This window comes from Opisthocomus hoazin, chromosome 8 (genome assembly GCF_030867145.1).
Source record: "Opisthocomus hoazin isolate bOpiHoa1 chromosome 8, bOpiHoa1.hap1, whole genome shotgun sequence".
NCBI classification, from domain to species: Eukaryota; Metazoa; Chordata; class Aves; order Opisthocomiformes; family Opisthocomidae; genus Opisthocomus; species Opisthocomus hoazin.
The window spans coordinates 71,896,239-71,921,523 of record NC_134421.1 but is presented as its reverse complement, the minus strand read 5'-3'; the positions used below and the strand labels follow the sequence as shown (position 1 = coordinate 71,921,523).

General features: G+C 43.2%; 1 protein-coding gene across 2 annotated transcripts in view; it reads left to right on the top strand.

Annotated features, from left to right (window-relative positions):
• Positions 1 to 25,285, top strand: part of CHCHD3 (coiled-coil-helix-coiled-coil-helix domain containing 3) — a 179,173-nt gene that overhangs the window by 99,493 nt on the left and 54,395 nt on the right. For both annotated transcript variants that reach the window (XM_075428453.1, XM_075428452.1), the window contains exon 5: positions 8,413 to 8,496. In XM_075428453.1, coding sequence (XP_075284568.1) covers positions 8,413 to 8,496 — 84 coding nt within the window. The remainder of the gene's footprint in view (positions 1 to 8,412; positions 8,497 to 25,285) is intronic.

Below are 25,285 nucleotides of genomic sequence, written 5' to 3'. Positions count from 1 at the left end.
TTCTTCTTACTGACTTGTTTTTTGACTTCAGTGGTGATCTGGAGTGAGAACACTTTCTGGAAAGGTGGTGGTTCCTTATGTTTTCCTTTGGTTTACATGATGTATTATCTTGAAATACTTCAAATGTTTTCCCACAGTGCTTACTGATACCTTTTCTTTATCTTTCTGTTCATTTCATGTAGGAATTTCAAAGTACTTTTGTAAAATTATTAGATAAATTTTGAACACAGTAAAAATGGACACAAATATTGAGAGACTTCCTGTGATAGCAGTATAGCAACAAAAATGGAAGTAGAAATTAATCCTAAATCTGTTTACTGGCGATTGTTTTCGCTGAATTTTACAGGATGATAGTTTTCTTGCTCCGTTTTTATACAGAGAAATGTACTTTGGCTCTTATGGAGCAGTCTATGACTGCTTCTTTAAGATTAGTGGAAAACTGTATATATTTGACATATGACTGAAACATCAGAAGCTGTCAGAAATGGTTGTAGACTTTATATGAATTGCTACAAATACCTGGCAGCAGAACAGATAGTCTTTAAAATGTTTGATCTTTCTGGACTGTGTTAGTTAAATGAAAAGCATGTATACAGTTTCAGAAAGAAGTCATGCCTTTCTTTTATTCCCGTCGACATGCGTATATGTAATACAGATTTGTTTAGCGTCTCTTTTTTCTTTGAACTGTGATTGGATGGAAACATGAGGCTTTACTGCATGTTGCTAATGAATATAATAATCACAAATGTATTTTAATTTTTATTTTCAAGAAATTAGCATTTTCAGGGTGTGTTGATTTCAAACTGAACAAAGCGGATGGTTCACCCGGTGAGAGGCGGAGTTGGGTGATGAGTGCAGCTTTTCTTTAGCGCTCAGATCGCTCATTTCGTGGTAGCTTGGTACAACTGTGTGATCATTCTGCCCTTGGTTTTGTGGGTAGGATCATAGAGCAGAATCAGAGAATCATTTAGGTTGGAAAAGACCTTTAAGAGCATCGAGCCCAACTGTAAACCTAACGCTGCCAAGCCCAACACTAAACCATGTCCTTAAGCGCTACGTCTACATGGCTTTTAGATACCTCCAGGGTTGGGGATTCCACCACTTGCCCAGGAAGCCTTTTCCAGTGCTTGACAACTCTTTTGCTGACCTTCCCTGGGGCAACTTGGGACCATTTCCTCTTGTCCTATCACTTTTTACTTGGGAGAGGAGACTGACCCCCAGCTCACTACAGCCTCCTTTCAGGTCATTGTGGAGAGTGATAAGGTTCCTCCTCAGCTTCCTCTTCTCAGACTGAGCAACCCCAGTTCCCTCAGCTGCTCCTCATAAGACTTGTGCTCTAGGCCCTTCACCAGCTTTTGGTGAAATATTTCAGGCTGGAAGGAACCTGGAGTCCTCTCAAGTGTTTGGTGACTCCGGACTTATGTACTCTGTTACTATGTCTCCTCCTTGATCCCTGTTTCTACACACAGAATCTAGGAGACCTTGATGATCCATGCTTGGAGGTTTTCAAAACTCAGCTGGGTACAGCCTTGAGGTACCACGTCTGGCCTCTTACTTGATCCTGTTACGAGCAGGAACTACGTGACCTCTTGAGGTCCCTTTGAGTACCTCAGCTCTTAGATATTGGCCTTCCCTAAATCATCCACTTCATTCAGCAGGTGTCCCACATTTTCCTAGTTCAGCTTTTTACTGCTAACATAGTAACAGAAGCTCTTCTTGTTGGGATGAGGACATCAACGACCTTCTGTCTTGGTGGAGAGCAATGTGGCTCTGGATTTCACTTTCACGTTCCTGGGGCTTAGGTTACGAATAGGGATCCGTAATGCTCTTCTTTGACCAAGTGTACATTTGGGTTTTTTCTTCTTTGGTCTGTAACTAGATTTAGGAAATGAAGCTTAAGGTGACATGTTCTGTATAGACTAGATCCTAACTTGTTCGTAAATTCAATTTTGCAGTTTTCTCCATTAGCCTCGTCTCTGTGTGATCTTTTTTATCTTCACTACTCATTCTTTTAGGACTTCATTATTTTTAGAAAATGTACTGTACCACATTTACTGGTAATTACAAAAGCTTGTTTTAATTACAGTTGTCAAAGAACATGTTTTATGATGCATTATTGTTGCTGCTGTTTCTAATTCATGACTATTCTCTACCTTTACAAGTGGAAATTAACAGTTTTTTCAGAGTGATGTGTCTGAACCATTTTTTGTGGTGAGGAATGATTTTGTGACTAGCAATAGCTTCAAAAAGAAATTATTCTGGGGGGGAAGGGAGAAGCATACGTTCCTAAGAATATCCATGTGTTACTTCTGTTGCCCATTCGGAGTGGTGTGTGTGTAGATGTTGAGATAGAAGGTTAAAATGAAAACTGTTGTAATCCAACATATATTAAATGTGGATATTGAGATTCATTTTTATTAGGACACCACATTCAGTGAAAGTTGATCATAGTTTTGCTGACCATAATACTGTATACAAGTTTTGAACATTTTTTCATCTTCTGTTTTATCAACATGCCAACATGAATGCACAGGCCTGTACGTGATGGGTGAATTTAGGCCGCTTCAAAAGAGTTTCTGGGCAGAGCAATGTAGTGGCCGTTGAAAGCTTAATAACTGTTTCACAACGAGACAGTACTGTCTCTGTACCTCAGCGACTTTAGTGTCAACGAGCTTGGGAATTCACATCCCTCTTTAACCTACAGGTGTGCTCACCCAGCAAACCTCAAGTTGTAAATCCAGCAGAAAATCTCCGGCTACGTAATGGTGAAAGATCGTTTTCTGAGATCTGCTGACTGGTAGTACTGGTGCGTCGCGTTCATCCTGACGTGCCAGCAGTTCTCCAGCGCGATGGTCGAGCTTCTGGAGCTGCTGAAGGCCAGGCCTCTGCTGCCGCTTTCTTTTGCTTATTAATGCACTGACCGTTTCTTCAAAGCTCATGGGCCTGCCTGAAGGCCGGTAGATATTTCACGAGACCTTTCCCGTGAGAAAAGCCCTCACTGCTGCAGTTGGCATTTTGTTGGGCAAACCCCCTGAGGCTTGTAAACCCGATGTGACAGGGCGCTCCTTCAGCCCCCGGATCCAATGCCCGGTCTCGCTCATAGCCTTGAATGTGGCTTGGAAGACCTGGTCCTTGGTTGTCCATTTACCTCATCCTCTGACGTTCTCGGTGGGGTGACGAGGAACTGATCCTGAAGCAGCTTGGCAAGACCTAGGCAGAGCACTTTCAGATGACTGATGATGTTTTATAAATTTATTGTAAAACTGGACTCTTTTTTTGAAACAAATTATTCTTCGCTGCCAGAAAAATGCAAACTGAAGCCATCTCAGGGGTGGTGTTCTGTAAACTCGGTGGATGTTAATGAATTTGGAGCTTACAGTCTGCACCGAGGGGCAACTGTAAACCTGGGACTGCCAAGTGCATTAAGACCTGATGTTGATATCTGCCAACAAACTTCTTCTAAACTACCTGATAATGGTTTATCCTGGGCAACTCCTTAAAGAGTAGCAATTATAGACTGCCTGCACCTCGAACCTTGCTGTATCCAGCTAACTGGATTCCTCTATTCATTTTTTAAAGATAATATTAAGTATGTGTTTTCAGTTGGTTGCGACTTTGCTCTGTTCTACCTTACAAAGCACAAAATTAACGTCTAGCTGTTGTATCCAGCATGAGAAGGGTTCGGCTTTGTCACAGGCCTGCTCTGTGAGTGTCCCTGCAGCCATGTATGAGTTGACGCTCGGGGAATTTTTTGTAGACATCCATCTCTCCAGTGATGGAAACTCCTACCAGTGCTGTGCTAAATCCAGGCGCTACTGTAGAAAATGAAACCCAGGTTGGCCTTTAAATCGTGGTCCAGCTTCCTAGCGATTCCGAAGAACCTGTGTTTACTATTAGTGATCAATTTTTGGATTTTCATTTTGGGTAGCCTTGGGAAGATGGGCTGCCTCTCAAAGGTGACCTTCTGAAGCTGTGCTTTCTAAAGAACACCCAAGCAAATGCTTTGTTTATTAGAGTTACTTGGTGAAGAAGCAATGAACCTGTTCCAATATCTCATTTACAACTGAAGTGCAGCATTCAGCTAATTGAATACATGGCTACTGTTAATTATTTTGTTACAGCTAATTGATATTCACTGGGATCACGTTGCTGCGGCCCCATAAATATAATATTACCTTACAGGTTTTTATTTCTGCAGTGAATTCTCCTGGCATATTTATATTGTTTGCTGTATGAATAAGTAGTTTTTTGGATTTTTTTTTAAACTTTGCTATGTCTGCGTTACTGTAGAAATGCCAGAGGTGGTAGCTATCTGGAAGAAACTTTTTTCCCCGAGTTTGTTACTGGCCTACCAAATCTTTCAGTTACTTTCACAATATAGGGGAGCAAACCTTTGGATAAAGGTATTATTTAGTATTCTTATAATCTAACTTTTCTACTGTATCAGTGATATAAAAGCTTTGAGAGGATCAGGGCAATAAGCAGCATGACTATATGCTATTTGGCCCTGTTATCTTTAGTGCAGTAAAATCCATCTGTTTTGATCACTAACTGTCTCGGGGAGCAGGGAACTAAACCCAAAAAACCAACCCAAAAAAGCTAAGAAGCTTTCCAGAGGAAAACAAACTTTCTGGGGCAAAAAAATGCATTCAGATGGATATGCTTGGGACAAATGTTATTTGCATTCCCCTCTCGTATTATCTTTCATATGTATAAATTTAGTGATCTGATACCGTTAAATAAATCCATTTCTCTTTTTGGATAGTATTTGGTCAGCAAGCGTGACACAGCTGAAAAGAATTTAAGCTCGGAGCCGCGTGCAGGTCTGCTGGATAGTTTTGTCAGTGCCAGACTGTCTCAGGATTAATTGTATGTGTGTGAGCTACAATTGCAGATTAGCAGATGTGGATCTCAGAAGCAGTATTTTCTAATAGAATTGTATTTTTTTACCTGCCTGTGCTCAATTTTTTGTATAAATGTGGATGTTTCATGACACAAATTCTATTGAATCCAAGATGTTAGCATTTCTTGCTGTAATTATGCTGACCCATATAAGTGGATAATACCAGGCGTCTGACTTGAAGATGCACTGTCTTAAACGATCCAGCTTAAACAGATATAGTTTATCTGTAGTGCTAGAGCTGAAGCATGCTTTGCTACCAAGAGTATCTCATGGCAATTTAGTCAAAATCAACATTCTAGAAGTTTTGAAGTTGTCATTTTTTAATAATGGTATTTTCTAGTTGGGGTCCTCTGTTATAGAGATGTTCTGAGAAGTACGCTGTGATTTGGGAACTGTTAGTACTTTTCGTTCAGCTTTCATGTCTTCCATGCTCTATATTTCTATTTTATGAAATGTTTTGGGCAACTTGTGATGTCCTTTTAAGGGGTCTTTTGGGCACTTTTCTAGGAATACTATTCTTTTCCTAGACATCAGTCAATGAGAGCTTATCTTGATCCAGTTGAAACTGCTTGGAAGTTTCCAAACACTTTCAGAGCTAACATCCATGCCAGCTCTAACTCACCTGTGAGGAGTTTGAATGAAAAAAGAATCCAGATGTCCACAATTCTTTTTCTTTTAATTTTCTATAGGCTAGATGTGAATGTGTCCTAGTCAATTTTTGAAATGAAAAGCAATAGTAGCAACACCAGTATTTGAATATTAAACTATAGTTATGTGGGTGGAACCATGGTGGTGTTGGGTTGACAGTTGAACTTGATGATCTTAGAGGTCTTTTCCAACCATAATGATTCTGTGATTTACATGAATTAGAAGTGCAGCTGTAGCATGGTGCAGTCTTCAGCTACACGTGGTGTTAAATGTCATCGATGTTTTTAGCATTGTTGTGTGAGAAGTTTGGCAAGGGATTTTTGGGTTGAACCTCAGGGAATTTGTCATCTTCATAAAATGGTTTGCAGCGGTTGTGAAGGTTGCCTCATTCTTTCACTGCTCACTTTTCTCTGAGAGGAAGGAGCAGCTAATCTCCTGCTTATGTTTATTTTTGTGAGATGGAGAGGACAGATGCTACGTGATTAGCTGGCCCTGGAGGAGAGGATGGATTTCGTCTCCTCCATCATGAGTGTGCCCTTGACCTCTTCTGGTTTTACACCCAGACAATTTCTGCCCTTGTGAACCGTCAGAAATGGGGCATCATGAATTAACTCATGATGCTCTTGCATTGGTTTTATTATATCTTACTGGCTTTCTAAAGTCAGATTTGCTGCTTGATTTCAGGTCATCTATCGAATCTTGTGAAACACTGTTGAATTCCAAGAACTAAAAAATTTGTTCTTTGATATTCGAACTAAATGCGTTCTCATGAGCATTATGGAACATTAATTTTACATTTTCTTTGTCACTGGCCTATTTAACTCCACTTGCAGAAAAGGAATGGTCTTGAGTTTGCAGATATTTCAGGGATCGTGAGGTGGTTAGACATAAAATATTAACGTATGGGTAGCTATGATAATGCACTGAAGTATTCTGTTAGGTCTTTGGGAGAGGATGGTTTTGGGGAGGCACGACCTGCAGTGAGTTTTCAGCTGTTTCTGTAACCACCAGGTCTGGGAGCTCATACAGGAATTACCTAGAAAAAGCAAAACCACGATCAATACAAAGCCTGGTGGATAGCCTGGAGAATATTTAGTGTAATCAGCTTTGGAAAAATCTGTAGTTATTGACTAAAGGCTGATGTAGGCGGTGGTGGACAGGGCTGGAGCATGTGCTCCATGGCACTATACTGAAGATGGGGTGGTTGGCAGAGGGCAAGGTTTGGTTCGTCCAAGTGGAATTAACATATGGCTGTGTGCTTTTTGGATGAGTAGGGGTATTTTTTGGTGAAGTTGCGTGAATAAACCCCCCAATTTCTAAGTAGTTTTCTGCATTGTTCTGGATGACAGACATGCCTGACGTGTGCATTTTTGTACATTCTTTCTATTTGTCATTATGTAATAAATTTAATTTGACATTTTGATTTTTTTACATGCTTCAGGATATAGAAAAAAAGGTAAGTAGTGAAGTAAGGAACAACCAAAAATCCAAAGTTTTTATCTTATTTGTTGTCTATTTGAAAAAAAAAAAAAAAAAAAGAACCAATCTTGACAAAGAGAATGCAGTCCTGTTTCTGTACAGGTGTGTGGTGCAGGTTTTCTGGCGTGCTTCTATGAGCAGGACCTGGAGACACCACCTTTAGCAGTAAGAGCACAACAATTTCTCCTTTCACAGTGATGCTGGCAAAAGAGGAACTTTAAGCAGGTGGCTTTGCAGTATCAGTCCCGGGGTGGAAAATAACAGGTTAGAGGTAAATGACTGATGTTGAAGAGGCAGTTGTGGTAATGACCGCTGGTAGTTGATTATCATTCGCTAAAGATATTTTATTATTAAAACATTATGAGCCTGGAATGAATTTGCGCTGATGATTTAGGAGTTAAATCCTCCATAGCTTGTTAAAAATTACTTGTCTACTGTTTCCTCTGGAGGACTTGGAGCTTTGCACATATTCTGTGTGCGTGTGTGCTCTCTTAATGTATTTTATAATTCTTAATAAGTCCCCTTAATCCTGCCTGTTGGTACATACTACAGATGAAAAGCCAAAAAAAGTCAACTTGCTCAATAGTGCTGGAAGCAATGCCTTGTAAATGAATACTCTAGCCATACTAGTATTCAAAAGATAGATGTTCAGAATTATTCTGTATTATTTTAGGTTGCTGGACATGGGAGTGATCGTACAATAAAGGGTTTCAGCTTACTTAGTTGGATACTTCAGCTGATGTAGGAGTTTCCAGGGGAATAATTACTAATTAAAGAGGACAAGAGTTTTAGATGTACTTTTTAGATTTGCTTTGGTAAATATGTAAGCATTTGATTCTTTCCAAACATTCATGTGTTTAGAATTAGGCACATGCTAAATACATTGCTGAATTGGGGTTTTAGAGAAAAATCAGCTACTTCAGAAAAATCCTTTTTACCACCGCCTACAAATACGCAATGCGAGTTCAGCTATTCTTGTGTCAAAATGTCCACTCAGTAACACTTAACGAATAAAGTTAAATTTTCAGGCTCTGCGTGTATTTTTTTTTCCCAAAGTTCAGAAGTGATCTGCAAAGTTAATTAAAAAAAAAAAAAAAAATTACACTCAGCAGGATACGCTGGGCCCCATCTTCGTGACATCTCCAAATACATTTGGAGAAACTGTGGCACAGCTGTCGAGGAGGGGAGGAAAAAACCCAGTACAATAGGCAATCTCGTTACATTTTCAATGCAGCAATCATCATCTTATTAACGTGCTGTTTGGCAGATCCTAATAGGCTGCAGTTCTCAATCGCTGTGTATTCCTTACTGCAACAATTTCTGGTAGACGTTTTGCTTTGCTCGCTCTGGGTCCGGTTTTATCTTTCTCTTTCTTTTTTTAGGCCAAGCAGCTGGAAGAGAAGGACCGAGAGCTGAAGAAGCATGATGCCTACTACAAGGAGCAGCTGGCTCGGCTGGAGGAAAGGGTGAGCCTGCTTTCCCTGTTAATGACGAGTTCTCCGTTCGTTCCTGCTGCTGACTTTCTGGTCGTGTTTTGCCATTAAAGATGACTTTGCTAAGGAGATAAAGATGAAAACTGTGGCCAGAGGGGTTTTTTTTGGTATTAATTGCTACTGTTTCTGGCTTAATATTGACAAGATATGGAGGCTTTAGCGCTGAGAATATTTTCTTTACGAAGTTCTCACATTTGCAGTGAGATTTCAAGTCACAGTAGTTACATCCATGGAAACAATCCTAACGAGGTTGCTTTTATACCAGCACTGATGAAGAGCCAGTGTAAGTGAATGAGTATCACCAAGTCATCTTAAAGCTGCACGTGAAGTGTGAGAATATATAGTGACTTTCTGCTTCCGCTGCAGTCCACAGTTGCTTTCGTTGGGTGGAGGTGGTGGTTCCTCCAGGAGTCAGCAGTCCACGGGGAGTTTAATGTTCGTTGCAAGTTGTTTATACCATGTTGAAAACGCACTTCTGTGTCTTTTTTCACAGTAGACCGAGAACTAAACCGTATAGAACAGTTTGGCAAGCTGTGTGAAGTGCTTACAATGTATTTAATAAGAAATGTTTCAACATTGCTGTTAACATTCTTATTCTTTATAGAGTATTATTTTACAGGATGTTAATTTCGAATAATTACTGCTGTCTTTGTTTTGTAGATCCCAGGTTGGTTGTAACCTTCAACCTGAATACATTTGCCTCCTTTCCCGCTCTGCCTTCTTCCTGAGCCTACCTATTGTTGATTAATTTTGATATTTTTTTTAGTTAGTTTTGAAAACTGTATTAATATGATGTATATTCATTTATGAAGCTTAGCAGGGTAGAATAAAAACCCCTTGTTTTTATGGATTAGGAGGAAGAGCATGTTGCATGAATTATCAGTGTATATAATTGGTCTTAATGAATATTTTAAATGGAGGGCATATCAGATACTGTCTCAGTGTTTTGTCCTACCTTTTTGAAGATGACATTAATGAAGTCATGTTCTTGGCAATGAAAAATAGTTTGAAAGGATGAGGGTAAATTAGTTTAATGATTCTAAAACTGCATTATTTAAACAGCTAAAAATTAAATTCCTTCACCAAAAAACCCCCACGGAGTACCTTCCTTATTCTCAAATAACTGGTGTTGGAGGCAAAAGCAGTGTCTGCATTCTCTCATCCCAGCTGGCTTCTTACGGAGTGGTTGTGCTTCTGCTTTTAGTTATCGGCCTTCCATTTTATCGTTACGATGCGAGTAGTACTGCAGTAATTTACGGCAAGGGTGGGGTGATAAACCATGATTCTTTCAAAGCTTTTCTTTTACCTTGTTATGGTGCTAGGCAGCAAATAAGATTTTATTTTTAGTTACTTTTAATGTTAAAGTAGGTCATGGATAAAGTGCCTGCACTTGCTCCTGTTAAGTGAAGACTTCCAGTGTGGAATCGCATGATAACATGCTTGTGAATATATCATTGTTTCATGCAAGTGAGTTCATGAACTTTAAATAAACGGTGGTTGAGTACTGCTGAAGCGTCGTCCCTCACGTGCTGTGAAATAGGTGAACTCTGCCATCTCTTCCTTTCTCTTCTTGGACTTGGGAGTCTCCAGGAGTACAGCAGGCAGTTCTGAATCGACTGTCTCATGCCATGGACGATGTTTGCTCTGTCTTCAGAGTCGAGCTCTCGTGATACTGAGACTTGTCTGTTCATTCTGATATTTTATTTGTGAGCTAAGGAGCCTTTGCTTTGCCAGGTTCTCACCCGGTTTGTTTTTGACGTACGCGTGCGTATCTCTTCTACACAAGAAGGAGCTGGTCGAGCTTTGAAAGGAGGTGAACTCTGTGACTCTGAACTTCTTCAGAGATGTGGAGATTACAGAATGAAAACCTGCAAAAGCTGAGAGGTTGTGTCTGCTGCAATCCTTCTTCACGGAGGCTGGTGCCTGCAACCGTTATTAAGGTCATTCGTGGTTTTCAGAATTGGTGATTTTTGAGCGTTGGGATGGAAATAGAGGTTTAAGAAAAAAAGGAACGTCTGGCAAAGCCTCAAGCTCTGGAAATGGCAGAGCACAAGAGTAGGCTGCTTATTTGTTCCTAAACTTGTGCTGGTTTCCCTGAAAGGTGCACAAAGTTGGAGTATGGGCTGTTCAGCAGAGGAGAGGTCAGAATGGGAGGCAAGGTGGGAGCGGAGCAAGTGGAGCTCAGAGAAGTACTGTCAGTATGAAGAAATGCGCCCTACGAGTCTGTCACCTGTGACAAAGAACGCTAATTACATTCTCAGATCATTCTTACATCAAATAAGCACACTTTAAAAATACTTCAGTTATGCGTGTGTGGCATTTCTGTCTGTTGCATCATGGAGTGTCAGAGCTCATCTGTATGATTAATTGGCTTTTTGATTACTTAGCTTTTTCAATTAGAAGCTGCGTATTTGTGTTCTTCAGTGCTGCTGAGAAAACAATGCAGACGTTGATAATAAAGGGAGATGACAACAGAACAGATTAGTGTCAGCGCAGTATGCTCCTTATGGGGAAAATTATTATACATATTCAGTGCCAGATGAAGTCTGTCAATTATGAAATATTTCAGTGGCTGAGTGAAGATGCTCAACCTTTTCAGGAGATTAATACAGGACGAAATAACTGTGCACCAGTGACAGCTGTGATACTAAAACATAAACAATTCTATTCTCCAGGGCAATATCTGTTCATAAATTTGGTTTATGTGCTAAAAACCTTTTGATACTTTCCAAAAACCCAGCGATTCCCCTAACAGCTGCCAGTGTTTCTAGGTCAGAGATAGCACATAAGCTATGAGTTATTACATGCTCCACAGCAGCAAAGCGAAATGAGATAGTTTAACAAAGGAGTTAAAGAACAACCTTCTCGTACTGTATATCTGACTAGGATGTAAAGCCGTTATTTAGGAGCTGGCACATTAAGCTGTGAGTAAAATTTGTCAGTGTTTTTTTCATAGTGTGCTTACGGGCTTATGGTGCTTCTTGACTACAGCGAAAAAAACCCAGAGATTGCAGCATTCAAATCACTGACACTTGTACCCTAGAATGTCTACATTATGTTCTCCTCCCCCTGTACTCTGCCCCGGTGAGGCCCCATCTGAGGTACTGCGTCCAGTTCTGGGCTCCCCAGTTCCAGAAAGATGAGGAGCTACTGGAGAGAGACCAGCGGAGGGCTACGAGGATGGTGAGGGGACTGGAGCATCTCTCCTACGAGGAAAGGCTGAGGGAGCTGGGCTTGTTCAGCCTGGCGAAGAGAAGGCTGAGAGGGGACCTTAGAAATGCCTCTAAATATCTGCAGGGTGGGTGTGAGGAGGACAGGGTCAGACTCTTTTCAGTGGTGCCCAGCAACAGGACAAGGGGCAACAGGCACAAACTGAAGCATGGGAAGTTCCGTCTGAACATGAGGAAGAACTTCTTCACTCTGAGGGCGATGGAGCCATGGAACGGGTTGCTCAGAGGGTCTATGGAGTCTCCTTCTCTGGAGATACTCAAGACCTGCCTGGACAAGGTCCTGTGCAGCCTGCTGTGGGTGACCCTGCTTTGGCAGGGGGGTTGGACTAGATGACCCCCAGAGGTCCCTTACAACCTCTAGCATTCTGTGATTCTGTGATTTACTATAATAAGGTGGCATTAGTGGTGTTTTAAACCATTTGATTTTTCTTTTACAATGGAGCAAGAAAAAGGAAAACTGCCATCTCAGGCAGACTGAGCAGCTTGCTACCTGGAAGAACAATCCTATGGCCCCTTTCCCTAACACCCTTGTGTGTATCCACACACACGGAGTCACACACTTGTCCTGTTTTATTCATCATTGTTCTCTTCAGCTTCTCCAAGTTAGTCATCCTTCCGTTGTGCCACTGGTTTCCATGTCAAAGCCAAGCTGCGGTGCCTATAGACTTCATAACTTGGATCCCTAATGTCCCTGCCATGTGTGGGTTTGTCAACATCAGCAGTTGCGTTCCCTTTGTCTATAGAGCAGCTGACCCCTGTCGTTCCTGCCCCAGGTTGCTTTTGCTTTAGAGTATCTTTGCTCTGCAGGAAGCATGACCCAGGTCATCTCCTGCTTCTGGTTTTGGCATCGTACTCACGACAAGCAGTGTCTGTGCGTGCTTCTGTCGCTTTGAGAATGATGCAACACTCCCTAGTTCAAATCTTCTTCAGCAAATCCAACTATTTTTATGTTGCACTGCTTCACAATACTATCATGCATCATTATCAGAATCATGCCCCTAGTCATAGGAGCAGAAGGAAATTAATTTTAATTCACTGCTGTATGACACAACTATTTAGTTTATCAGTGCGAATGAGCAAGATATGTATCCCCATATTAATCAGGATGTTTTGCACTCAAGCTAAGTTTCTATGCTTGTGAGTTTCCTAGAAATATTTTCAGTAAGTATTGAGCAGTAGGAGCCAGCAGTGTGCCCTGGTTGCCACGAAGGCCAATGGGATCCTGGGGTGCATTAAGAAGAGTGTGGCCAGCAGGTTGAGAGGGGATCTCCTCCCCCTCTACTCTGCCCTGGTGAGGCCCCATCTGCAGTGCTGTGTCCAGTTCTGGGCTCCCCAGTTCAAGAAAGATGAGGAGCTACTGGAGAGAGTCCAGCGCAGGGCTGCGAGGATGGTGAGGGGACTGGAGCATCTCTCCTATGAGGAAAGGCTGAGGGAGCTGGGCTTGTTTAGCCTGAAGAAGAGAAGGCTGAGAGGGGACCTTAGAAATGCTTCTAAATATCTGCAGGGTGGGTGTGAGGAGGACAGGGCCAGACTCTTTCCAGTGGTGCCCAGCAACAGGACAAGGGGCAACGGGCACAAACTGAAGCAGAGGAAGTTCCAGCTGAACATGAGGAAGAACTTCTTCCCTCTGAGGGTGAAGGAGCCCTGGCCCAGGCTTCCCAGGGAGGTTGTGGAGTCTCCTTCTCTGGAGATATTCAAGACCTGCCTGGACAAGGTCCTGTGCAGCCTGCTCTGGGTGACCCTGCTTTGGCGGGAGTTTGGACTAGATGACCCACAGAGATCCCTTCCAAGCCCTGCCATTCTGTGATGCTGTATGCATGTGAATAATCCTTGTCGCTGAGTTGGAGAGACATGGATTTGGTGGATGGACCACTCGGAGTGTGACCATCCAGCCAATTCCCTATCCACCAAGAGTTGCAGTCAACAGCGTGATGTCCGAGTGGAGATCAGTGACGAGAGGTGTTCCTTCTTGGTCAGTTTTGGGATCGGTGCTGTTGGACAACTTTGTTGGTGACATGGACAGCAGGATCGAGCGCACCCTCAGCGGTTTTGCCAATGACACCAAGCTGTGTGGTGCAGTCGACACGCTGGAGGGAAAGGATGGCATCCAGAGGGACCTGGACAAGTCCCTTCCACCCAAACCATTCCATGATTCTATGAATATGCATACAGAGTAGGGTAATAAAATTATTCTCCTAGTGTTTGGGGTGTCAGCAGGACGCTGGCTACGCTACAGAGTTAGCAGTCAACAAGTTACTGCCCGGATAGTTCTTCCTTGCAGATTCTGTCATTTCTGTGCATGTCCACGCTGGCTTCAGCGGCCTTTGTGTGCGGCGACTCCTGCACCACACAGGGCTCACTGCCAGATGGGAGCCTGAGAATACAGACATAAGTTCTCGAAATGTGATCCTCTTATCTGCAGCCATTTTTTCATGACTTAAATTTTGAGGCAGGATTTGCAAATCAGAGGTTCGGCACTTAATTTGAAGATTCTACTTACCATGTAGGCTGTCAAGGAGCATTAACCTTAAGGTAAGATGAGCACACGCCGAGCACAAAGCTGTGAGCTGATGGCACATACTATACCAGGTGTTAAATAGTATTATCCATCCTGCTTGCTACAGTAAATAGGATTTCGCTATTATGATGTGTCAGGATTTTCAGAAAAATCAAATTTGCTAGACACTAAACTGCCTTCCTCACTGCTGAGCAGCTTTATTCGGGGATCTTGCGTTCCCACTAATCCTGTTGGTAGGAAATGCTTATGCCAATTGTGTGGGGAAATTATAATTTAATGATCTCTCCCTTTTTTCTATTCGAGGCTTAGAATGGGCCGACGTGCTTTGCAGTGATAGCCCCAGCACTCAGAAAAGATGATACGCGGTTCAGTTTCCCAGCCAAGTATTGGCTTTTTTGTAGGTGTTTGTACCGAACAGAAGTGCGAAGATGCAAACAGTGCGAGTTCCGCCTTTGTTCAGATGCTTCAGAGTCTTGTTTACCTTTTCAAATCTCAACGACTAAATAATCAGAGACTGTTTACTATGGTTTTTGGTAAACTGTAGTTTGCAAGATGTAGATAACAGAGGGGGACTATTATAAAGCAGCAGAATAACTAGAAACATTTTTATTCCCTACGACGTATTTTAGCAGTTTGAACACTTTTGTTTCTATTTGCTTTAAGTTATCAGCCTGTTTGCTTTCTTCGATCTTGCGTGACTGTATCAGCAAGAATTTCATAACCGGAGGATGATTCTCCTCTCACCTCGTGTGTTTAGAAGTTCGCATTCGCTAGAGCAGACGTGTTTACTCTCCGCGCATTAGTCCTGCGTTCTTTCATGTCTTTCAGACTCAAATAGCAGTGATGTAGGTGCGGTGTCTGAAGACTTGAGGCTGGATCCAGCAAAGCAGGAGATGGTTTTCGCTGATGGTACGATGCTCTGAGTGCTCAGGGGAGGTGCAGGGAAAGCTCAGCAAACCTTTTGTCATGGTTCCCCTGAAGAAAAGGAGTTAGTTCCAGCACGGAGCTGACTGAGTGGAACTGGTTGATGAAGTGCGATGGGTGCTTTCCTTGTTGGGCTCACGTAGTACCGGTGGGTTTCTCGAAATTGTCCATTGCAGTACAAAATTGATGGAGCACTGGCCCAGGCTGCCCAGGGAGGTTGCAGAGTCTCCTTCTCTGGAGATATTCAAGACCCGCCTGGACGAGGTCCTGTGCAGCCTGCTCAAGGTGACCCTGCTTCGGCAGGGGGGTTGGACTAGATGACCTCCAGAGGTCCCTTCCAACCCCGAACATTCTGTGATTCTGTGAAAATACTGCTGAGATAGACTGCTGTTCTAAACATGATGTATAGCAACAGGAATAATCAGTGTTCTACATTTGCTTTATATTTTGCACCTTTCTTACTGTCTTTCTTACCATAAAGCAACCTTTCAGTCGCAGCTTTAATGTATACTGCCAACATCTTTCTTGAGAACATGGTCTGTAAAGGAATCTCTTACAACTTCCCTAACTTCCAGAGTTTGTCCGCTTTGCCTCTGTGCAGATGCTTTGTAGTCCTTTGTCTGGAGGGGTGAATTTGGTAAACGTGATACAGCTCAATCACTTGGTGGTCTTCTTTCTCCTGCTGTTTAAAATCATGCTTCCAGTGACGTTGGTGTTGACTTTGACCTAACCAAACTTCTGTCCTTCAGAAAAGACTTGCTGAATGGCAGTTCGTAGACCTTCCTTCGCTTTGAATTCTAAGTGAATATGCCTATGTTGAGTTAACTTCACAATAATTTTGAATTATAACCTGTCATTATAGCAGTGGTCTCTAAATATCCATGGTTTGAAAGAAAAGAGTTCCGTCATTCGTACCCCTCTTTTATCTTTATTAGATATTCTCAGTGGTTTTTTTCTTGTTTCTACCTATCTGGCTGGCTATCCATTCCTCCCTCTCTCCCCCTCTCCATATCAAATATATATATATATACATATACATACACACACACACACACACACACACAGCCTGTATATCGATACATTAACTCTGTCTCCAAATGCTTTTCAGATAGACGCTGTAAAATGTATTATGGCTTCCATTTGACGAGTGCTACTGTGTATCATATCATATCATTATTAATGAATTGTATTATTTCTGTGAAGTTATTGGCGTCTTTTCTTTCCTAAAATGGATGTTCAGCTGCGGCAGTGGGTTCTTGCAGTTTCCCCCAAGTCGGTGCTGCAGGAGACCCGAGTATAAAATCAAGATATTCATATTAATTTCTCATTTTGTACTTGGGCCAGGAGACTTTTCTATGTATCAGCTTATGTGCTGCACCAAGGAGATAAAAGTAGGAGTTCAGCAGATTTTCCCAGTGCTTTATATTTCCATATTGCTCATGAAAACCACCCTTTTTAGTACTGACCAGAGCGTAATGTTTTTGTCAGTTGAGCATAATAAAGCTGTCAACCCAACCTGTGATCTTGCTTCATGTTGCCAATATTAGAAAATTTCTCGCTTCAAATTTCATTATGTTTTTGGGGATAGGGCTTTTGTTGAAGGCTTCTTGCCTGGCAGCTTCCGATTAGGAAACTTGCTACCGATTAGAATATCCGAAACCTCGACCTGCTTGACAGAGACAGACTGAGCTGTAGCCTTCTGACTGGAGGGCTGCAGTAAGGCTCTGCCTCCGTAGCTTGCTGAGCTGCAGTCGTTACTCTGAGAAAATTTTTTTTAAACCTTGATTTTATATTTTTTTTCTGCTCATTATCTTTTATTTACCATTTATGAACACGTAGCTATACTGTTTGTTATTAAATACAAGCCTCACCCGTATATTTTTTTCCCCTAAGCCCACCAGATATGCATGGTGTTTTCTTCTGACATTTTCGCATTTAAAAAATACCTGTTTCCGTCTTATCTTTCACTATCACATATCCAATCAATAGCAATGCTGGAATGCTGCTTAATAACAAAATAAGGAGTTGTTCCACACTGAATAGTAGGTATTGATGTTTCTCTAAATGTTTGTTTGTAGATTATTTCTCCATTCTCTGTGTGTGTCTTTATATGAGTGGAGACAAAAAAGAGTGCGATAACTAATATTCCAGGCTTTTTACCCCATGCAGTAAGACGCTTGATAACTTTTATCATGTAACCGGTAGTTTTAAATAGGTTGTTTGCAATCCTTTTTTCACTTTTTGATTTTTGGTAGCTTCAGTCTGGGGAAAAAGATAATTCCCTGGTTTCGTTTTGTAAGAATTTCCAGAAGGCCTAGGAGTAATGGTATGCTGGATGTAAACTAAGAACTTGGAGCAGCAGGGATTTATTATGTGATCCCTTAAGACTTTTTGAATACGCTGTGCTTTTTGCAATGCAGTTATGGTGGAGTTTTTTTCCTTGATTTTATCTCCGTTAGTGTATCTCTCTAACCCATCAGCACTCTTACAACTGTGCGGTAGCTTCTGGTTTACTACGTTGTTCTTGCATCACTGGCCAGAACTGACTCTGATATATTCCTCTCCAATCTTCCTGCTATGTTTCATCATGCTTTTTAGCCAAAAATGCTGTTTTAAACTCACCCTTGAAGTCTCTTTCCTAGCCCGTAGGATGCCCCAGAGTCGTTTCCTACAGAATTTCGGCACTGACGTTGCCTCGGGTGTGGGGGAAGGCGTTTCTCGGAGGTTGCACTGTCTGCGTTACGCAGACGTACACTCAGAGAGGTTGCGTAGACATTGATTGGAAATGGGGAAGCTCAAAACCTCTACAATTCAAACTCTTAGAGATTTGCATAGTAAAGAGGGGATTTACTGACCCAAGAAACAGGAAAATAACTTTTTTCAGGAGTTGGCTGTTTATATAGTGCTCTGTGTTTATCCAGCTATCGTGTGGCTTTGTAAAGATCATTTCTTTCAACAATCTATTTCTGTTCCTGCAGTTTTTAAGTCCTCACAGCTTGAATTGTGGGTTTTTTCCGTAACTTTTCCTCAGTTATACATTTATCACGGCTCTGGATCCCAGCATTTGCTGACCTCCTACTGTACTTTAAGAACAGGAATTTATTTACGCTCCCATGCTAAGTGGTCATCACTAATCATTATTTTTTTCTGAGAGTGTTTCAGTCGGTGTTGAAGTCACTTGAATCTTGGTACTTGTGATGTCTGAACACATACCCATGTTCTTCCTACGAAGAAAAAATACAAATGAGGATAAATTGCAGTGGGAGTGGGAACGTGCAGGGCAATACTGAGAAATAAAGCAGTCGAAAAGCAGCGTGTCAGGCAGCTCCTTCGCTCTCCGTCTTCTTCATTCCCATGCCCAAAACCGTGTTGTCAGCTGGGCTTGTTCAGCCTGAAGAAGAGAAGGCTGCGAGGGGACCTAATAAATGCTTATAAATATCTGAAGGGTGGGTGTCAGGAGGATGGGGCCAAGCTCTTTTCAGTGGTGCGCAGCGACAGGACAAGGGGCAATGGGCACAAACTGAAGCAGAGGAAGTTCCAGCTGAACATGAGGAAGAACATCTTCACTCTGAGGGTGACGGAGCACTGGAACAGGCTGCCCAGGGAGGTTGTGGAGTCTCCTTCTCTGGAGATATTCCAGACCCGCCTGGACAAGGTCCTGTGCAGCCTGCTCTGGGTGACCCTGCTTCGGCAGGGGGTTGGACTGGGTGACCCCCAGAGGTCCCTTCCAACCCCTACCATTCTGTGATTCTGTGATTGTCAGGAGAGCTGGATAACCCCTTTCCTCTGCCGTCGCTTGCCTTGCCTGATGGAAGGACTGGGAATCGGGACGTGGCCGTGCATGCGGCGCGGGAGCGAGCGCGTCTCCCCCCGGGATGGGGCGGCTGGCCCGCAGAGCCGCCCGCCGGATCCTGGCGAGGCTGAGCAGGTCGTTCAGCCAGCACCGCTCGCTTCGGAGAATGCTAATTAGTGGATGTGTGCGGTTAAACGTAAACATGTCGGCGTTGCCGAAGTCACCCTCAGCGGCTGTGCCTGCATCCGTTTTAATTTCTAGTTTCAGCTGCGCTTTTCCCCTTCCCCTTCTTAAGGAGCAAAGAAAAATACCGTGAGAGAGAGGGCTTTTTTAACAGGCAAAAGGGAACAAACCAAAGAAATTTGTCGTTTGAATGTTAAAAGGCAGTGTGTATCGCAGTTCCTAGGATATGGCAAAATGTTTTAACATATGGGTAGTTAATGAATAAGCAGCTTTCGTCTTACCCAGGTCTGTTCTCTCCTCCCACCCTCTTCCCTTTACAGAAGTTTGGGAACAAAAGCTGCGCTAAGTTAAGGCTATGTTGAAAACAACACGCAGTGAGATAGTTTGCTTGGATTTCTTTGCCAAGCTGGCGTAATTAGAAAATACTGCAACTTTAGGTTGAACCACGTGACAAGTAAAATACTGAATTTTAGGATACCTCCTCGAGCTTTTACTGTTTATGTGATACTAGAAATAATTCAACAGGAATAATTCTTGAGTCTCTTTCGGTTTCCTGGGAATCTGATAGAAATATTTTACCGTAAGCATATTTATCTTTTTAATATATCCATACTTTTTTGAATTGCCCTGTAATTTTACTTTTGAACAGGCTGAGCGCTGGATGTAAGAAAGCAGAATAGAGACCAGTCCCTGGTTTCACTTGTTTTCTGTTCTCTGTCCTTTGCTCAATTTCATTTAAAACCGAGAAGGCCCCGAGTTAAACATACTTTCCATTTAAACAACTATCAAGGACATTATGCACATTAAAACATTCTCTGAGCTGCCTTTCTCTTTAAAACAGTCCCTGTTCTGCCTAAGCAGTAGTTAGTAATTTTTCTCATTATAAAGCAATAACGTGGATGTGAAATGCTGCCACGCTTTTTTTTTGTAAATAGTCTTGGAAACCTAAAGGCTGAAATAGCCTTTGCAAGCACATACCGGCTTCATTTTCGCTGCTGTCAGTCTGAGTGATATTTTAATTTTTTCTGCCCCTAAAAATACTGCAGTCCCATAACCGATAGATAAATGAGAGGATCCCCAGGAAATGCTGCAGAATGTTTCTGTTTGCCAGCACAATATATGCAGAAGCTTATAAATGTCCTCTTACATCATGAGGCAGCGTATAATGAGTAAATGATGGGAAAAGGAATTTGGGAAATAAATGATCAAGCCAATCGAAGTCGGCAAACAATTTCTTAATAACTTGGCCTTCGGTGATGGAGAGAGGGCTCTGTGCAGCGGAGCTGCTCCAGCGCCTTGCGAGAGAGGGGCCGTTGACATCTGGCAGCTGATGGGTTTCGTGAGGCTGATTTAACCCTCGATTCGGTAGGGTAAGCACTGTTTAATGTCTTTGTCGGCAACATGGGCAGTGGGACTGAGCGCACCCTCGGCAAGTTTTTCCGACGACACAAAGCTGTGTGGTGGGGTTGACGCGCTGGAGGGAGGGGATGCCATTCAGAGGGACCTGGGCAGGCTGGAGAGCTGGGCCCGAGTGAATCGCATGAAGTTCAACAAGGCCAAGAGCAAGGTCCTGCACATGGGTCAGGGCAATCCCAAACACAAGTAAAGGCTGGATGGAGAGTGGCTCAAGAGCAGCCTTGAGGAGAAGGACTTGGGGGTACTGGTGGATGAGAAGCTCAACATGAGCCGGCAGTGTGCGCTGGCAGCCCAGAAAGCCAACCGCATCCTGGGCTGCATCAAGAGAAGCGTGGCCAGCAGGGCGAGGGAGGGGATTCTGCCCCTTTACTCCGCTCTCGTGAGACCCCACCTGGAGTCCTGCATCCAGCTCTGGAGCCCCCAACATAAGAAGGACATGGATGTGTTGGAGCGGGTCCAGAGAAGGGCCACAAAGATGATCAGAGGGCTGGAGCACCTCTCCTACGAGGACAGGCTGAGGGAGTTGGGGCTGTTCAGCCTGGAGAAGAGAAGGCTGCGGGGTGACCTTAGAGCAGCTGCCAGGACCTGAAGGGGCCGACAGGAAGGATGGAGAGGGACTTTTCACAAGGGTGTGCAGTGATAGGACAAGGGGGAACGGCTCTAAACTAAAAGAGGGCAAATTTCGATTAGATATTAGGCAGAAATTCTTCCCCATGAGGGTGGCGAGGCCCTGGCCCAGGTTGCCCAGAGAAGCTGTGGCTGCCCCCTCCCTGGCAGTGTTCAAGGCCAAGTTGGATGGAGCTCTGAGCACCCTGGTCTGGTGGAAGATGTCCCTGCTGATGGCAGGGGGGTTGGAACCAAATGATCTTTAAGGTCCTTTCCAACCCAAACCATTCTATGATTCTATAAAGCTTTGTTTAAAGGACATGGCTCGCACCATGCTTGAGGATACCAGTGCTCTGTATTGTGTCCTGCTCCTAGTGTAGACAGATCTCCTTCCTCGTCTCATTTTATCGTGCGAGATACCAAGTCCTGCCGTGGAGCTGCTGTGTCCAGTGGTGATGTTCTTGACATCAGGAGAGTCCAGCCGCAGTAAGAGCTGAACCAACAGCTTAGGATGCAGCCACATGTTTAGCCCACCGTGTCAGACGGGGTATGGCAGATGTGCCAGTTTTTATAGAAGATTAATCGTGGCCTAGATCTCAGCTTTGGCCAGGCTTTGCTGCAGAAGGAGTGAAAGGTTAGTATTTCTTCTGTGTTGAGAATTGAAGACAGAAAATAAAAATTCTGTATATTTTTGTGTTCTGTGAAACTCATCATAAACTGTAGTACTGGCTTGAAAGGTGGCAGAAGGAACGCAAATTCAAGGTGAAGGAAGAAAACTGGGGGAAATAGGAGAGGAGAACAACAGAATAATGGTCTTGGTGACAAACCTAGCGACAACTTCTTTTCAACCAATTTTTTATTTTGAAGAGAGCAAAACCAATTTGTCTTGGGCATTACCCAGATTCCTTTAAAATCCCGGACTCCTCGTTCCTTCAAAAGGGATGAATTAGATGGTGTTGAGTTTCTATATTGGTGAGATCCTTCCTGCAGAAAGAATGTGCCATTTTCTACGCTAATATTTTTGAGGTGTATTCTTCTAGTATTCTGTTTTTCGGGCTGTTTACAGCTCCTGTGTTGGATAACCTGCTCGGTATGAGATAGGTCCAGTTCAGCGGCGGAGGGGCTCGTTGTTGCTCTTGTAGTTTGTAACTGGGATATCGACACAGCTTAGCAAATGCGGTAGCGAGCCATCGGGAGCTGGGAGGGGGGCCAGCAGCGACAATGCCGGGCTGGTGGTGTGTTCAGCTCTCTTGAAGCATGTCAGAGAGAACTGAAAGTTCCCCCATCTTCTGCCTTTCGAACTGAAAAGCATTATACCTGGAAGCTGAGACTTTTCAATATGTTTCTATTCACATGCATATTTCGCTGCCTCAAAAGGCCTTTCCTTTTGAAATATGGAAAGATAATCATGTGTTTGAAACGAGTAGAGACTCTCCTGCCACTTTTGAAATCTTTATTTTTTTTTTTCCCCCATGTCAGAGAGTTTAACTGTTTGCATGACTGTGGGGCGTAATCGCGTAGGAATATGTATTTATGCACACTGAAACACAACAACAGAGCTGCCGTAATTAGGAAGCAAATTCAAATGAACCATAGCAGAGGAGTTCAAACACATGTCTAATTTGCAGAGAAGAATTATAATTTTTACCAGTGTCTTGCCTTAGTGACATTTCAATGTTTTCCGTATCTGGTACCACTGTAATCCAGTTAAGAAATTTTTTTTTTTTCTTCCCCTGCAACAAAATTTATTGCTGATTTATGAAACATAAAGTCCTTGTTCCCAAGACTGAGGCGACAACACAGAATATTTTTGGGGGCTGATAGCGTATGTATTTTTAAAAGCCTTGTGGATAATTGTTGCTGCGTGCCAGCTCAGATGTCTGTTGGTGCCAAGCTCGCTACTCATTTCAGCAGTTCATCCTCACTAGCCTGCAGTTTTTAAAAGCAGAAGCGTAGCAGAATCAGAGCAGTGCTTGGCAGCGGTTAACGCGATTTAAAATACAATTACTGCTTTCTGCAGGTACAAATACTTGCATTTTGACCCAGGTTATAGAAAGTGCCTGTATCTTTTGAGTAAATGGCAATTTTGCCTTTGAGTAAGAAGTAGATGTTTGAACAGAAAAATCTGTTTGATAATGCAATTTCTGTTTTGTAGCTTGGGAAATTCACCCTTTTTTCATTGCCTCAGTTTCTCCAGGGTGGGGAAGAACAACCAAACTATCTTGCTGAGAGTGAATTCTCTGATAAATTCTATAGAAGGAGATGCAGCACAATTTCTTGTCCAGAGAAGTGAGCGAATTCAAACACGCGCTCTTTTCTGTTAACCATTTCATTCAGCAAAATGCCTAGAAATTTGAAGGCGTGATTTGAAATTACTGATTCTTCATTTCCTGCTTAACTTGTTGAACAGGCCTTTAACGTCTGCATCATCAGAGTTGCACTTTTTGAGCAGATTTCATTTTTAAGATAGCAAAATGTTATTTTTCCTATCAGGTGGTTGTGGCGTTGCATGCGTGGTGCTGGTTAGTGCATGGAAACAGCACACTGCAAGTAACAAAAGTGTGTCTTAAAGACTCTTCTAGATGGTAGTAAATGATATCTCGTGCATTATTTTTCAGTAAACCCTACTTTGCAGGATTTACGGTAGAGTTAGGGGCTGGATGTTTGCATGACTTTTGTGATTACAGTAGTAATACGGAGATTTTCACTTTTTTCTTATCCCCACCTCCCACTGGGTTTTCAGTTGCGCAAGCTTTGTGTTCGGCAGGTAACGCTGGAAGCGGACACACCATGCCAGAACGAGCTTTTTTTAGCAGCTGTGTGTTGTTTGGTAAAGCATAAAGAGAAAAGAAAAAGTGGTTTGGAGTCAGAGAAGAGTCGCAGTCCTAAACCAGGACTCCAGGAGCCCCTCTTTCGGGGGGGGGGCCATCCCTACCCTGTGTGATGGGTTCTCTGGAGCTCTGTCTGCCCTCACGTGAGACACCTTGATACAGTGCCCTGTCATTGGAGTTCTTTGATTTGGTGTGTTTATAAGAAAAATTTTTGAAATGTTCTGGATGCAGGAGTTGAGCATATGTTAAGTTTGCTAACGATACTAAACTAGGAGGAGCTGTGGACTCCACCAAGGGTAGAGAGGCCTTGCAGAGAGAGCTGGAGAGACCAGAGAGCTGGGCGATCACCAACTGTACGAAACTTCACAAGAGCAAGGGCCGGATTCTCCTCGTGGGATGGGGTAATCCTGGTTATACGTACAATCCGTGGGATGAGATTGCTGGAGAGCAGCACCTCAGAAGGAGATCTGGGGTTTTGGGTTGATGACTAGTTGAGTACAAGTCAACAGCATGCCGTGGAAGCCCAAAGGGCCAACAGTGTCCTGGGGTGCATCAGGCACAGCATTGACATCTGGTCAAGGGAGAGGATGCTTCCACTCTACACTGCACTCGTGTGGCTCTGCCTCAAGTACTGTGTACCTCAGTGCAAGAAGGACGTCAGACTATTGACTATGGGGGTTGGGCTAGATGACCTCTGGAGATCCCTTCCAACCCTAAGCGTTCTATGATTGTGCTGGAGTGAATCCAGAGGAGGGTGACCAAGATGGGGAAAGGCCTCAAGGGCAAGATGTACGAGGAGCAACTGAGGTCATTTGGCTTGTGCAGCTTGGAGAGGAGAAGGCTGACACATGGTGTTGTCACTGCTGGGTGGCCTCATCGCTGCTGGGTGACCTCATCGCAGTCTACAAAGTCCTCAAGGCATGCAGCAGAGGGGAAGGTGCTGATCTCCTCCCCCTGGTGACCAGCGATAGGCCACGAGGAAATTGGATGAAGCTGCGTCAGTGGAAGTTCATATTGGACATGAGGAAAAGGTTCTTCACGGGGAGGATGGTCGGTCACTGGAACAGGGTCCCCAGAGAAGTGGTCACGGCACCAAACCTGTCGGAGTTCAAGGAGTGTCTGCATGACGTTCTTAATCATATAGTTTAGTTTTAGGTGGTACTGCGAGGAGCAGAGAGTTGGACTCAAGGATCATTATGGGTCCCTTCCAACTAGAGATATTCTATGATTCTGTGATATCTTTGCTGTCTTGTCTCCTTTA